Source organism: Portunus trituberculatus, chromosome 4 (genome assembly GCF_017591435.1).
Source record: "Portunus trituberculatus isolate SZX2019 chromosome 4, ASM1759143v1, whole genome shotgun sequence".
NCBI lineage: Eukaryota > Metazoa > Arthropoda > Malacostraca > Decapoda > Portunidae > Portunus > Portunus trituberculatus.
Genome location: NC_059258.1, coordinates 2,785,071 through 2,798,967, shown reverse-complemented (window position 1 = coordinate 2,798,967; position 13,897 = coordinate 2,785,071). Strand labels below are relative to the sequence as shown.

Sequence of the window (13,897 nt, the reverse complement as noted above, 5' to 3'; positions counted from 1 at the left end):
AACAATCCAAAACGTGCCAATGAAAAAAAAACTGCCATCACAACGGTGCCAAATTTACCCCTTCAGTGCCTAGACAAACATCATAATCCACGCGTGCCAATATAGTGCCAATCCAGAGCCTGTGTAAACTTGATAACCTGGAGGTGCCAGTCTTGAACCAGAGCAGCGCGTCCTGAGGGTGGCACGGCTGGGGGTGGCACTGTGGCACTACTTGGCATGCAGTAGACGGGTGCAAGTCGATCTGATGTCTAAGATACTTCTCTTAAAATGAACATGTGGAGGAGGAGGAGGAGGAGAAAAGGAAGAAGAGAAAGAAAAGAAGAAGGAGAAGAAGAAGAAGAAGAAGAAGAAGAAGAGAAGAAAAAGAAGAAGAAGAACAACTAGAAGAAAGACAAAAAAGAAAAAGAAAAAGAAAAGAAGGAGGAGGAGGAGGAGGACGAAAAGTTATGATGAGGAAGAAAGAAAGCAAAAAAGAAGGAGGAAAAAGAAGTTAATGGTAATAATGATGATGATGGTGATGATGATGATGATGGTGGTGATGGTGATAGTGATGATAGTAATAATGATGGGAAGAAAAGAAGGAGAGACAAAAACAAAGAAGAAAAACCACACGTATTACAACAACAACAACAACAACAACAACAACAAATATAAAACGAAGAAGAGAAGAAAGAAAAACGAACAATGGAAGGAAAAAGAAGAAAAATCCGTGAAAAGTAAAGACAGAATGAAAAAAAGGAAGAGGAAGAATATGCAAATGAAGAAGCACAATGATAACAAGGACATGGAGGAGGACGGAGAAGAAGGAAGGCAGGAAAAGGAGGAGGAGGAGGAAGAAAAGGAGGATGATGAAGAAAAAAGCAGGAGGATGAAGAAAAAGGAGGAGGAGGATAAAGAAAAAGGAGGAGGAGGATAAAGAAAAAGGAGGAGGAGGAGGAGGAGGAGGAGGAGGAGGAGGAGAAAAAAAAAAGAGAGGACGAAGATCTATAAAAGTGTACCCTATGAAACATGAAGAGGCAGAAGAAAACGGGAAGCAAACACACAAGAAGAAGAAGAAGAAGAAGAACAACAACAACAACAACAACAACAACAACAACAACAACAACAACAACAACAACAACAACAACAAGAACAAGAACAACAAGAACAACAAGAACAAGAACAAGAAGAAAGGAAGAACATCTGCATCCAGTACCAAGAGAGAGAGAGAGAGAGAGAGAGAGAGAGAGAGAGAAAGCAGAATGGGGTCACAAAATCGCAGTTTCTTCTCTAAAAACTTGCTATAACCCAATTTATCTCTCTCTCTCTCTCTCTCTCTCTCTCTCTCTCTCTCTCTCTCTCTCTCTCGTTTGTCGCGGGCAGGAAAAGTCGAACGTTCAAGAAGAAAAGATACAAAACCATCTCTCTCTCTCTCTCTCTCTCTCTCTCTCTCTCTCTCTCTCTCTCTCTCTCTCTCTCTAATCTTCATGTGATAGGACGCCAAAGAGAAAAGCAGATCCTTTTGAAAGAGAGAGAGAGAGAGAGAGAGAGAGAGCGGCCAGAACACAGAAAGACCTGGACACACACACACACACACACACACACACGAGGAAACCAATAAGACAAGAGAGAGAGAGAGAGAGAGAGAGAGAGAGAGAGAGAGACGTGTTTTCAGTAACCCTTTAAAGTTTGTGCTTCGAAACTTTTTGACACAATTGAAGCAAAACAAAAGCTTCACAGCAAAGCCTCGGTACTGTTTCGAAGCGTCTGAATCCCTCGGGAGGAAAGTATGGCCGCTAGGGAGGACTTTTCCCTCTCTTTCCTCCATTCCCTCCATTTGCTCCAATTCTTTTTTTTTTTCCTCCTCCCTCTCTTTCCCTCTCTTCCTTCCTTCCTTTTCCCATAAATGTTTCGAAGGGGAGAGTTATGTTATCTCTCTCTCTCTCTCTCTCTCTCTCTCTCTCTCTCTCTCTCTCTCTCTCTCTCTCTCTCTCATTGTTGTTTTCTCTGGTTAATTGGTCATCATAATTGTTGTAATTATATCATACTTCCCCTTCATTCCTCCTCCTCCTCCTCCTCCTCCTCCTCCTCCTCCTCCTCCTCCTCCTCCTCCTCCTCCTCCTCCTCCTCCTCCTCCTCCTCCTCCTCCTCCTCCTCCTCCTCCTCCTCCTCTTCTATTCATCTCCCCTCTTCATATAATATTTAATTCCTTTACTCTCCCTTACCTGCCATATCACATCTCTCTCTCTCTCTCTCTCTCTCTCTCTCTCTCTCTCTCTCTCTCTCTCTCTCTCTCTCTCTCTCTCTCTCTCTCTCTCTCTCTCTCTTTACCCAATTAATTCTATATGGATGTATTTTTATTTACCTACAGTTTGGTTAGGATAGGTCAGGTATGTATGTATGTATGTATGTATGTATGTATCTATCTATCTATCTATCTATCTATCTATCTATCTATCTATCTATCTATCTATCTATCTATCTCCCAGAACCTCCCCAGCCACTCCAGGACTGCAACATCACATCAATATTAGAAGCTCTACTGGAGGTGAAATGCGACGCCCACGCCCACGCCCGCGCCGCCCATGGCCAGGAAGACGCCACCCACGCCCAGCTGTCGCCCAGTGCCAGCTTTGTGCTTTCCCCTGAAGCTGGTGCCAAGGCCAATCTTGAGGTGAGTGGCACTGTTTTGGTTTAGTGGTGGTGGTGGTGGTGGTAGTAGTAATAGTGAGTGGTGGTGGTAGTAGTAGTAGTAGTAGTAGTAGTAGTAGTAGTAGTAGTAGTAGTAGTAGTAGTTCTTATCTTTTATCGTAGTTGTTTATGCCTTTTTCTAGTCTCTCTCTCTCTCTCTCTCTCTCTCTCTCTCTCTCTCTCTCTCTCTCTCTCTCTCTCTCTCTCTCTCTCTCTTGAATAAAAATGAATTAAAACTGGCAGACTTATTTTAATTTTAATTCTAGGAGAATGAAGATAGATGGTCTCTCTCTCTCTCTCTCTCTCTCTCTCTCTCTCTCTCTCTCTCTCTCTCTCTCTCTCTCTCTCTCTCTCTCTCTCTCTCTCTCTCTCTCTCTCTCTCTCTCTCTCTCTTATATGATAACTAAAAAATCACTATTTCAGATTTCCCGTTTAACTTAACCAAACCCAACCTAACTTAACCTAACCTAACATACGACCTTAATTTGACCTTAATTAAACTTACCTAATCCCACCTGACCTTACCTAACCTAACCTTACATGACCTGACCTTTATCTAACCTAACTAAACCTTACCTAACCTAACCTAACTAACCTTATCATGCACAGGTAAGGTAATGTGGGAGAAGAATACCTTTTTCTTTTTTATATCATGCAGCTCTGACCTTCATAAGAGCTGAGGTATTAAAAGATAGCAGGAAGGGGGAGCGATAATTTGCAGCATTTTATCTTTAATATCCTGCGAATTAAGGGAGAAAGAAGGGAGGGATTCTGTCCTTGCGGTATTTCATAGAGATTAAAAAGCGCTAAGAAAGTTAGATAGAAAGATAGTGAAAATTATGATGGGGTTAACCAATGATCGTGGATGGTAGTAGTGGTGGTAGTGGTAGTGTGTGGTGTGGTGTTGCTGATGGTGTTGGTGATGATAGTGTGGTGTGGTGGGGTGTGGTGCGGAGGTTAATGATTGTGAAGTGAAGTGAAGTGGTGTGGTGTGATGTGGTGTGGTGTGGTGGTTAATGATTGTGAAGTGAAGTGAAGTGGTGTGGTACGGCATGGTGTTGTGTGGTATGGTGATATCTTAAGAGAGGTGTTAGTGGTGTTAGTAGTGTTGAAATTGTGGTGTTGGTGAAAATGCTGTGGTGTGGTTGTGGTGTTGTGCGGTGTGGTGTGGTGGTAATGTAGTGGTTGAATAGTAGCGATAATTAAAATGTGGTGTTAGTGATTGTGGTAGTAGTGGTGTGGTGGTGATGATGACAGTGGTGGTGATGATAATGGTGGTGGTGAAGGTGAAAATGATGATAGTGGTGATGGTAGTGGTGGTGGTGATAATGATAATGATGGTGGTGGTGGTGGTGGTGGTGGTGGTGGTGGTGGTGGTGGTGGTGGTGTTGCTTAATAAACTTACATTAAAAAAAATAACGTAAGAAACCAAACCTTCTCTTGTATAGAAAGAAAACGAAAAACGAAAAAAAAAAAAAAGCAAGGAACAAAACAAAGAAACTAAAAAAAATAACAATAAACAAAAAGAAAAACGATATCAAAAGGAAATTTCAAGTCTATTAAAGAAAAAAAATGCATAAAAAAGACAAAATGTAAACGAATCTTTGGAATTGTAAAAAAAAATAAAAATCTAAACGAATTTTCAGGATTTTAAAAAGTATAATAGACAAACTAAACGTCAAAGCAATCAAGAGAGAGAGAGAGAGAGAGAGAGAGAGAGAGAGAGAGAGAGAGAGAGAGAGAGAGAGAGAGAGAGAGAGAGAGAGAGAGAGAGAGACTTTAAACGAAAAAAATAAGAGTGGTTTATGATATCAATTAAGTACAAAATAACCACACACACACACACACACACACACACACACACACACACACACACACACACACACACACACACACACACACACATAAAATAAAAACACACAATAATAATACAAAACAAACACAGATTTCATGGAAAGCAAAACCAGTAACAGTTTGGCAAAAATTTCCCTCATAAAAAACAACACACACACACACACACACACACACACACACACACACACACACACACACACACGAGACAAAATAGAGCCAGAAACAGGACGCGGGTTTAGTAGGAAGGGAAAAATGGAGTTACGAAATAAACCTCATGATTTTAAACCCAAACTAAAACAAACTATAAAAAAAAATAGGAAACACACATTGCAGCGTGTACGAGTTTTATGAGAGCGGAAGGGAGCGAGGGAGAACGATGGAGACTGATACGTGGATGGATAGAAAAATACATACATACATAGAACAAATGGATAGGGGCAGTAGACAGTACACAAAAAAGGTACACACACAGACACACATAGATAAATAGAGACAGGTAGATAGTGATGCGTAAATGGATAGAAAAATGCATAGATAAGTGGATAAAACAGATGGATAGGGCAATAGATACGAGTAGATAGGTAAATAAAAAAAAGTACAGAAAGAAATAGACACACACATAGATAGAGATAGATAGTGATACGTAGATGGATAGAAAAATGCATAGATACAGAAATAAAACAGATAGATAAATGGTACACAAAGAAGGAACCAGCATTCAAGTGGGCCATCTTATTAAATATTTTGTTGCCCTTGGCTGGACCTCTCTCCTACATGAAAAAGACAAAAAAAAAGAAGATAAATAGAGATAGACAAATAGTGAAAGGTGGATGGATAGAAAAATGCAGATAGAACAAATAGATAGGGCATTAGATGGATGGTACATAAAATAGGTACACAGAAATAATAGATAGATAAAATAGAGATAGATAGATAGTGACACGTGGATAGATAGAGAAAAATATACATAGCTCAGATAGATAGGATAGTAGATAGACTAGTAAATAATAAAAGATACAGAAAAGAAATAGATAGCCAAAGACACTCATGGGTAGTGATAGTGGATAGATAGAAAAATACATACACAGCAGATAGGTAGGGTAGTAGATAGGTAGGTAAATAAAATAAAGGTAAAGAACAAAGATAGATACACACATTGATAGATAGATAAGATAAATAGATAGTGATACGTGGATGGATAGAAAAAAATAGGTAGATAGGATAGGAGATAGATTGGCACATAAAAAAAAAAGATAGATGGGTAGATAGACATACACATCGATAGATAAATAAGATAAATTGATACATAGGTAAATAGATAAAAATAAAATAGAAAGATAAGTGAAGAGCAGATAAAGAACAATAACAGATAAACAGATAAATGAATAAAGTGACAGACAAGGAGGTAAACAGACTGACTGACAGGTAAAGGAACACAAAGAAAAAACGAAAACAGACAGACAGACAGACAGACAGACAGACATCACAGCCACATCCAAACACTAAATAAAATGCACAAAAACACTATTTACATTCCATTACCTTCATTTTCACCTGCCCTTCCTCCAACCCTTTCAAACCAAACCAACTTTATTTTATATAATGAAAAATGGCCAAGGGCAAAAAATAAACATGAAAAAAAGGCCATTGAATAAAAAATGGCCACTGAGGAAAAAGCTCCACTAAAAAAAGGCACTAAAAATCCCCAATTGAAAAAAAAACACTGAAAAAGGCCTAAAAAAAGGCCTACTGGAAAAAGGCCCACTGAAAAGACCTGAAAAAAGGCCTATTAAAGAAAAGACCCACTGAAAAAAGGCCCCACTTAAAAATACCGACTGAAAAAAAGGCTCTCTGGAAAAAGGCTTACTAAAAAAAAAAGTCCACTGAGAAAACGTCTCACTGAAAAAGGTTCTCTTAAAACGTCCACTAAAAAGGCTCACTGAAAAAAGGCCCACTGAAATAAACCCACACTGAAAAAAAGGCACATTGTAAAAAGGCTCACTGGAAAAGAACTGAAAAATGGCCCACTGCCCAAAAAACCTAAAAAAAACACCCACTGAAAAAAGACCCACTGAAAAACACACTGAAAAGGCCCCACTGAAAAAGGCCCACTAAAAGACACAAAAAAAAACTGAAAAAGGCCAATGACGAAAAAAAACACTAAAAAAAAGCCCCACTGAAAAAAGGCCCACTGAAAAAAAACAAAAAAAAAAAAAAGGCTTAAACAAAAAAGGCCTAAAAAATCCCTACAAAAAAGGCCTAAAATGAAAAAAAAGGCAAAAATTCCAAACACATCATACCTTTACTTCTGACAGGTGACACAACACAGCACAGGTAACACAGAATCAATTAGCACCTTCCTCCTTCCCACAGGTGTGTTAAGAAGGTAATTAGTCATTTCCCAGCCTGCAGGTGTCGTCCTTGGTATAATTAATTTCTTTTACCTCCTACCAACACACCTGCCTCTTCGCCCTAATTCCTTATTTATGCTCCCTTTCGTGATAACTACCGAGAATTAGGAGTGAGGAGGCGCTGTGTGTGTGTGTGTGTGTGTGTGTGTGTGTGTGTGTGTGTGTGTGTAAGTGAATCATCTCTTTCTCTTTCTCCTGCTCGAACCAAATGCCTAACATGTAACATTATAAAACACAAAAACATAAACACAAAACTCATAAAAAAGTAACAAGCAATTAACTAAACCACGAGAATTCAGTGCAGGAGAACGCAATACCTCTTCTAAACTCAAATACAAAAGGACACAGCAAGATACACCACAAACAGAGAGGCAGATGACAAGAGCAGACACAGTAATCAAGGTCTTAGTGGAAAATCAATAGAGAGCTTTCATAGTTGGTTAGTTGGGTGTGGTTGGTTTGGTGTGGTTGGTGAAAATGACAGTGAGGAGTTTCAGCGTTATTTTCACGTGTAGACTTAATCTCTTTAGTACCATGACGCGTTTTCATGTATGTTATGTAGCCATAAAGTTAAAGTCCAAAGATATGAGGAGCTTGGTTAGTGAGAATACTTTTTGCAATTGATGATGTAGAAATAATATTATACTGCCAATAGAAACATTAAACTATCCCATAAAAACACTGCGTGACTGAAAGAAAAGTCTTTTAAAAATATCAAATTTGTGGTTACTATTTTCAAGGTTGATAAATGTGAGGAATTTGGTTTGTAAGAGTGTTTTTGCTATACATAAAGTAAAAATCATGTTAATCTGTCAAAAGAACCATCAAACTACCCTTTAAAAACCCAGTGACTGAAACAAGAGTCTTTTAAAAATATAAGTATTTTGGACACTATTTTCAAAGTCCACAGACATGAAAATCTTCGCTCATAAGATTGCTTTTCCAATTGATAATGTAGCTATAATGTTTATTTTTCAATATAACCACCAAACATTCCTTGGAAACACGTGTCTTTTATAAATATAGGTCATGTGGCCACTATTTATCAAAGTCCACAAAGATGAGGAGAATGCTTCTCACGAGTGGTTTTGCTATTCAAAAGGAAGAAATCTTGTAAATCTGTCAATGGACCCATCAAACCACCATAAAAAAAAGTGTGATTGAAACAAGAGTCTTTTAAAAATATAGATTACATGGCTCCTTTCTTCGAAGTTCACAGATACGAGGAGCTTGGTTTATAAGAGTGTTTTTGCTATACATAAGAGTAAAAATTATATTACTCTGCCTAGAGAACCATCAAAGTACCTTTAAAAACCCGTATGACTTAAACAAGACCCTTTTATAAATATAGGTTATGTGGCCACCACAAAAAACCTGTGTAATTGATAAAATGTATTTGAAAAAAAAACATTATGGCCACAATTTTTAAAAGTTCAGAGAGAGTGTTTTTCCTACTGATAGATTTGAAAGCATGTTAATCTGTCAATAAAATCATCAAAATACCCTTAAATACCCGTGTGACTAAAATAAGTTTTTAAAAAAATAGCTTATGTGGCCACAATTTTCAGATTCCACAAATGTGAGGATCTTGGTTCGTAGGAATGGTTTTGCAATTAATTATGTAGAAATAATATTATTGTGCCAAACCTACTGAGCTCATCTGATAGACGAGGCAATCGTTGATCTTCTGAGAGGCTCAGAACGTTATGAGCTCACACATAGAACCCTCCGAAGGTTTAGCTCAGGAATTACCCGACAGGAAGCGCCTTTCTTTAACCCCACCAACATCCCCAAAGTTAAAAATAGGGCGAGGGGATTCTTCCGCCCCTCTAAAGACACAAGGATCTCACAAGCATTCCCTTGCATCTGCCATATGAGTAGGCATGACCCTCTGATGAATTGGCACCAGAGGGGTCTGCACGGTCGGAACCCCAAGCAAAACCGGATCAAAGTCGTGGCTAGAGGCTCGCCTGCTTCTAGAGCCTCTACCCCAACCTCTACCTCCAACTCCGGTAGCGGCTGTGAACTTATCTTTACAAGGACGGATTCCAAGTCCCATCCCAACCAGCTAAGTCACCCATGACCAGGGACACTGGTATTCCTAAGGGAAAAATTCCTGGCTGCCCAAAAAAGACAGAAAGGAAGGCAAGGACAACTGAAACAGAATGGGACTGAGCCATGGGAGGGAGAGACCACTCACCCTTCACTTGGACAGACTCCGCCCCACCACCTGACAATTAAATGATCTTATCGTACCTTATCTTACACAGTTAATCATTAGTAGTCACCAAACTCTCACCCAGAATGCAATAGTATGTGTTCTTATCTCGCTACAGGTGTGGTCAGAGGGCAAACTACTGGTAAACGTGAGCAACCCGCGGCCTGTCTTCCTAGTGAGAGGCCTTCCTCCTGCCGCGCCTCTCGAATTAGTGCTATACTCCGCCACGCCCCACGCCAAGTCCACGCCCGTCTACCTCCACACACGCACTCTACCACGCTCCACCTTCCCCGTGACAGGTGCGTGTGTGTGTGTGTGTGTGTGTGTGTGTGTGTGTGTGTGTGTGTGTGTGTGTGTGTGTGTGTGTGTGTGTGTGTGTGTGTGTGTGTGTGTGTCGAAGGATCCCACCCCTGCCACCATTATATGCAGACCAGATTTTGCATAACGGAGTGCAGAGTTGGAAAAATCTCTCTCTCTCTCTCTCTCTCTCTCTCTCTCTCTCTCTCTCTCTCTCTCTCTCTCTCTCTCTCTCTCTCTCTCTCTCTCTCTCTCTCTCTCTCTCTCTCTCTCCCCTCGTCACTCACACGCGTAATAAAAAGAGTACACATGGATAAGATAAAGAGGAGAAAGAAAGAGAGTAAATTTATCCCTTCTGTCATTCTCCTCTTTTCTAATTCCTCTTTGTTGATTTGTCACACGTTCTCTTGTTTCCTCCTCTTCCTCTTCCTCTTCCTCCTCCTCCTCCTTTCTTATCACCGGCACTTGTGTTTTATTTATTCTATCTTCCCTCCTTCCTCTTTCGCTCTTATTGTTTTTCCCTCTCTATTTCTCTTTCTGTTTCTCTTCAGCTGTCGTATTTCCTTGCTTGTCTTCTCTCTCTCTCTCTCTCTCTCTCTCTCTCTCTCTCTCTCTCTCTCTCTCTCTCTCTCTCTCTCTCTCTCTCTCTCTCTCTCTCTCTCTCTCTCTCTCTAATTTCTCTTCGGCCTTTCACTCTTCTCTGTCCTTTGTTTTCTTTTTTTTTCTTTTATATTTTCTCTTTCATTTCTCGTATTTCCTTTCACAATTTCCACCAAAGATTTCAAAATTTTTCTTTTCTGTTTTATTTTCATTCGTTATTACATTAAAGCAAACTTCTCTTCTCTTTCTCATATTTCGTCTCCTCCTTTTTCTCCTCCTCCTCCTCCTCCTCCTCCTCCTCCTCCTCCTCCTCCTCCTCCTCCTCCTCCTCTTCCTCCTCCTCCTTATCTCCTCCTGTGCTTTATTTCATTTGAGTCTAATTCATTTCCTTTCTTTACATTCCCCTCCTCTCTTTCTCTCCTTCACTCTCTTACAACGAAACATCTATCTATAATACCATCTCTCTCTCTCTCTCTCTCTCTCTCTCTCTCTCTCTCTCTCTCTCTCTCTCTCTCTCTCTCTCTCTCTCTCTCTCTGAAACTCAATTTTCTCCTTGTTCTTCTCTCTTCCTTTTCCTCCTCCCTTTCCTCTCCCTTCCTCTCCCTCACCTTGTCATTCTTTACCACTCTCCCTTAAATTTCAGCCCATCTAGAGCTCTCATTCCTCTCTTTTCCCTCTCTCTAATACCAATCTACGTCTACCTCTCTCCCTCTCTCTCTCTCTCTCTCTCTCTCTCTAACCCCCTCCCCCCTCTCTCCCACAGCCCTGCCCCCTTCGCCAGGTCCAGAAAGTCGGGAAATGGAAGAAGCTACATTAACTACTGACGGAGGCCTCGGCGGGGGGCTGGGCGTGGCTATCGGGGGGCTGGTGGGCGGCGTGGGGCTGACTCTGCTGGTGCTGGTGCTCGTTATCCTCCTCATGCGCCGCCGCCAGAGACGAAGGGCGGCGCTGGAGGACCTGGTGGCGGCTCCTGCTAGTGAAGCCATTGAAACTCCGAAGGGTAAGTGGTGGTGGTGGTGGTGGTGGTGGTGGTGGTGGTGGTGGTGGTGGTGGTGTTGTTGTTGTGGTGGTGGTGGTGGTGGTGGTGGTGGTGGTGGTGGTGGTGGTGGTGGTGGTGATGGTGGTGGTGGTGGTGGTAGTGTTGTGGTGGTGGTGGTGAGTGATTTTCTATGTAGTTTCTTTGTATTTGCGTCTGTCTTTCTTCTCTTCCCTGCTCGGTGACTGGCATCTAAGTGGATCTTTTGTTTACTCATTTTTGTTGCTCTTGCCCAGATTTCTCGTTTTTCATGCAATAAATCGCTCTTTTTTTCTGTGTCTCACTAATGCAGGAGTTACCAAGTGTTTTTGTCCTATCCAGTGTAAATATACTTTTCTTTGTCCTTAGTTAAGATTCTTCTATTCTTTTTTCATATCCTTATTTTTGTCCTATCCAAAATAAATGTCCTTTTTTTATCCTTAGCTAAGATCCTTCCAATCCTTTTTTCATATCTTTCTTTTGTCCTATCCAAAATAAATGTCCTTTTTTATCCTTAGCTAAGATCCTTCCATTCTTTTTTCATACCTTTCTTCTTTTAAGGTTAAAATTCCAAGGTCACTTTTTTTTTTCCTTGAACGTGAAAGTGTCTTCTCTCTTCCTTTATTTGAATCTGTCCGTCCTTCTATTTTTTTATCTCTTTTTTTCAGTCTTTCTCTTCTTTCCTTTCCATACGGTCCGTTTGCTCAGAGAATGTTTTGTCTATTTCCCTCGTTATTTCCCTCGTAAAAGTGTCTTGCTCTGAAATGTATCGCTCTACTTTGCACGACGCATTTATACTTTACGGTTCGACTCCGCCTATTTCTTTCTCGCCTGAAATACTCGGCTGGATTCAAGACACTTCATTTTTAAGTTGCTTCGTTGCAGAAAACAATAATACTGATAAACTTTTTTTTTTTTTTCTATTCGTTCGATTCCATTCTAGGCTTTGATTCTTTCTCACTTGAACTGGAGAAAGCATCAATATTTTCAAGTTTTCTTTATCATTTCATCTTATTCTAGATTCCCGCTGTTTCCTTCTCGCTTAAAACACTTTACTAGGTTCAGGTCATTTCAAAATAGCTTCGATGCAGAGACAATGAGAGAAACAAATATGCTTAAACTTGTTCTCAATCTGAATTTGAATATCTATCTTAACCCCTTCAGTGTTATGACGCGTTTTAATACATCTGCTTATCATTTGGTGGTTTTATACAGCTTCAGAAACTCATGTGGGGATTAGAATAGTGAAAACTCCGGCTATTAATCTTCTGATCTCCATAACAGTTCCTAATGTAAATAAAATCGTTTAATAATACTAATAGAAAGGCGTTCCAGTACTGAAGGAGTTAAACTTATTCTTATTCTGAACTTGGAATATTTACTTTAACCCCTTCAGTGCTAGGACACGTTTTAGTACTTATTCTGCTTATAATCTGGTGACTTTATACAGCTTCAGAAACTCATGTGGGGGATTAGAATAGTGAAGACTCAGGCTATTAATCTTCTGACCTCCACAGAGTCTTCCTAATGTAAATAAAATCGTGTAATCACACCAAAAATTCATGATTAAAATGCGTTCCAATACTGTAAGGGTTCATCTTGGCACAATAGGTCATGTTTTTTCTTCACACTCCTCTTAAAGCATGTGGGTTCAAATGTTGCATGGATTGTTTCATGTTTAACTCCACGCAAACACTAATGGGACTGATAACACACCAGCACAATATCAAAACATGAAACACCAACACGTGAAGCCAAACGAGACCACACGAAACACTTAGGATGACCCAATATAAAACACCAAGAAACTGACGTAACACCAAACACCACCACACGAAAGTTCTGATGGTCCAAACACAAAATGCAACACACCAACACACGAACAAAGAAACAAGCAGAAAAATTATTAACCTCTTCAGTACCAGGACATGTTTTTATATTTATTCTTCTATTTGGTAATTCTATACACCTTCAGAAGCTTACGTGTGGATCAAAATAGTGAAGACTCTGGCCATTAATCTTCTGACCTTCATAGACCCTTCCTAAAGTCATTGAAATAGTCTAGTCACACTCAATACTCATGGTAAAAATACGTCTCAATACTGAAGAGGTTAAAAAAAAAACACTGACTGAAGGAAACACAAACACTAAACACATGATTCCTGAAACACAAGAATAAACTTAAAACACCCCAAAAAAAAAACATGAACCATGAACCAAACACAAACACGAACTAAACACGGAATATTAATACAAGTACTAAACAAAACAAACATAACATTTACATACACCATAAAAGCACTTCCTTAACCCCTTCAGTACTGGGACACAGTTTTACCTTGAGATTCGTGTGCGACTAGATCCTTTTATTGACATTAGGAAGGGTCTATGGAGGTCAAAAGATTAATGGCCACAGTCTTCACCATTCTAATCCCCCACATAAGTTTCTGAAGCTGTATAAAATCACCAAATAGTAAGCAGAATGAATATGGAAACGCGTGATGATACTATAGAGATTAAATAGAAGAGAAACTGTACTCACTTTTAAACATAAGGTGGTCTGGCAGCGGGAGACGAGTGAAGGGCGAGAGGTGGGAATTACCTGTAGAGAAAGAGGAAAAAGTGAGATGGAGAGAGTTACCACAGTATTCAATGACAGGTTTATGAGACTATGGTCCGTATTCTCAACCACTTTTGCGCTTCATCTCCATTATTCAAAAAGCTTTATTTCAATTCATACTAGTTTATTTTTAAGGTGTTCTCATCATTCTAGAGGAAAACTGACACCTGGAGAAACACTTAGAAACACCGCTAGTCATTCATGTGCCCTTG

General features: G+C 40.0%; 1 protein-coding gene across 1 annotated transcript in view; it reads left to right on the top strand.

Annotated features, from left to right (window-relative positions):
• The window catches only part of LOC123512753, a 156,583-nt gene that overhangs the window by 135,843 nt on the left and 6,843 nt on the right, over positions 1–13,897 (top strand). The window contains 3 exon segments of the mRNA XM_045269331.1: positions 2,469–2,653; positions 9,272–9,452; positions 10,814–11,050. Coding sequence (XP_045125266.1) covers positions 2,469–2,653; positions 9,272–9,452; positions 10,814–11,050 — 603 coding nt within the window.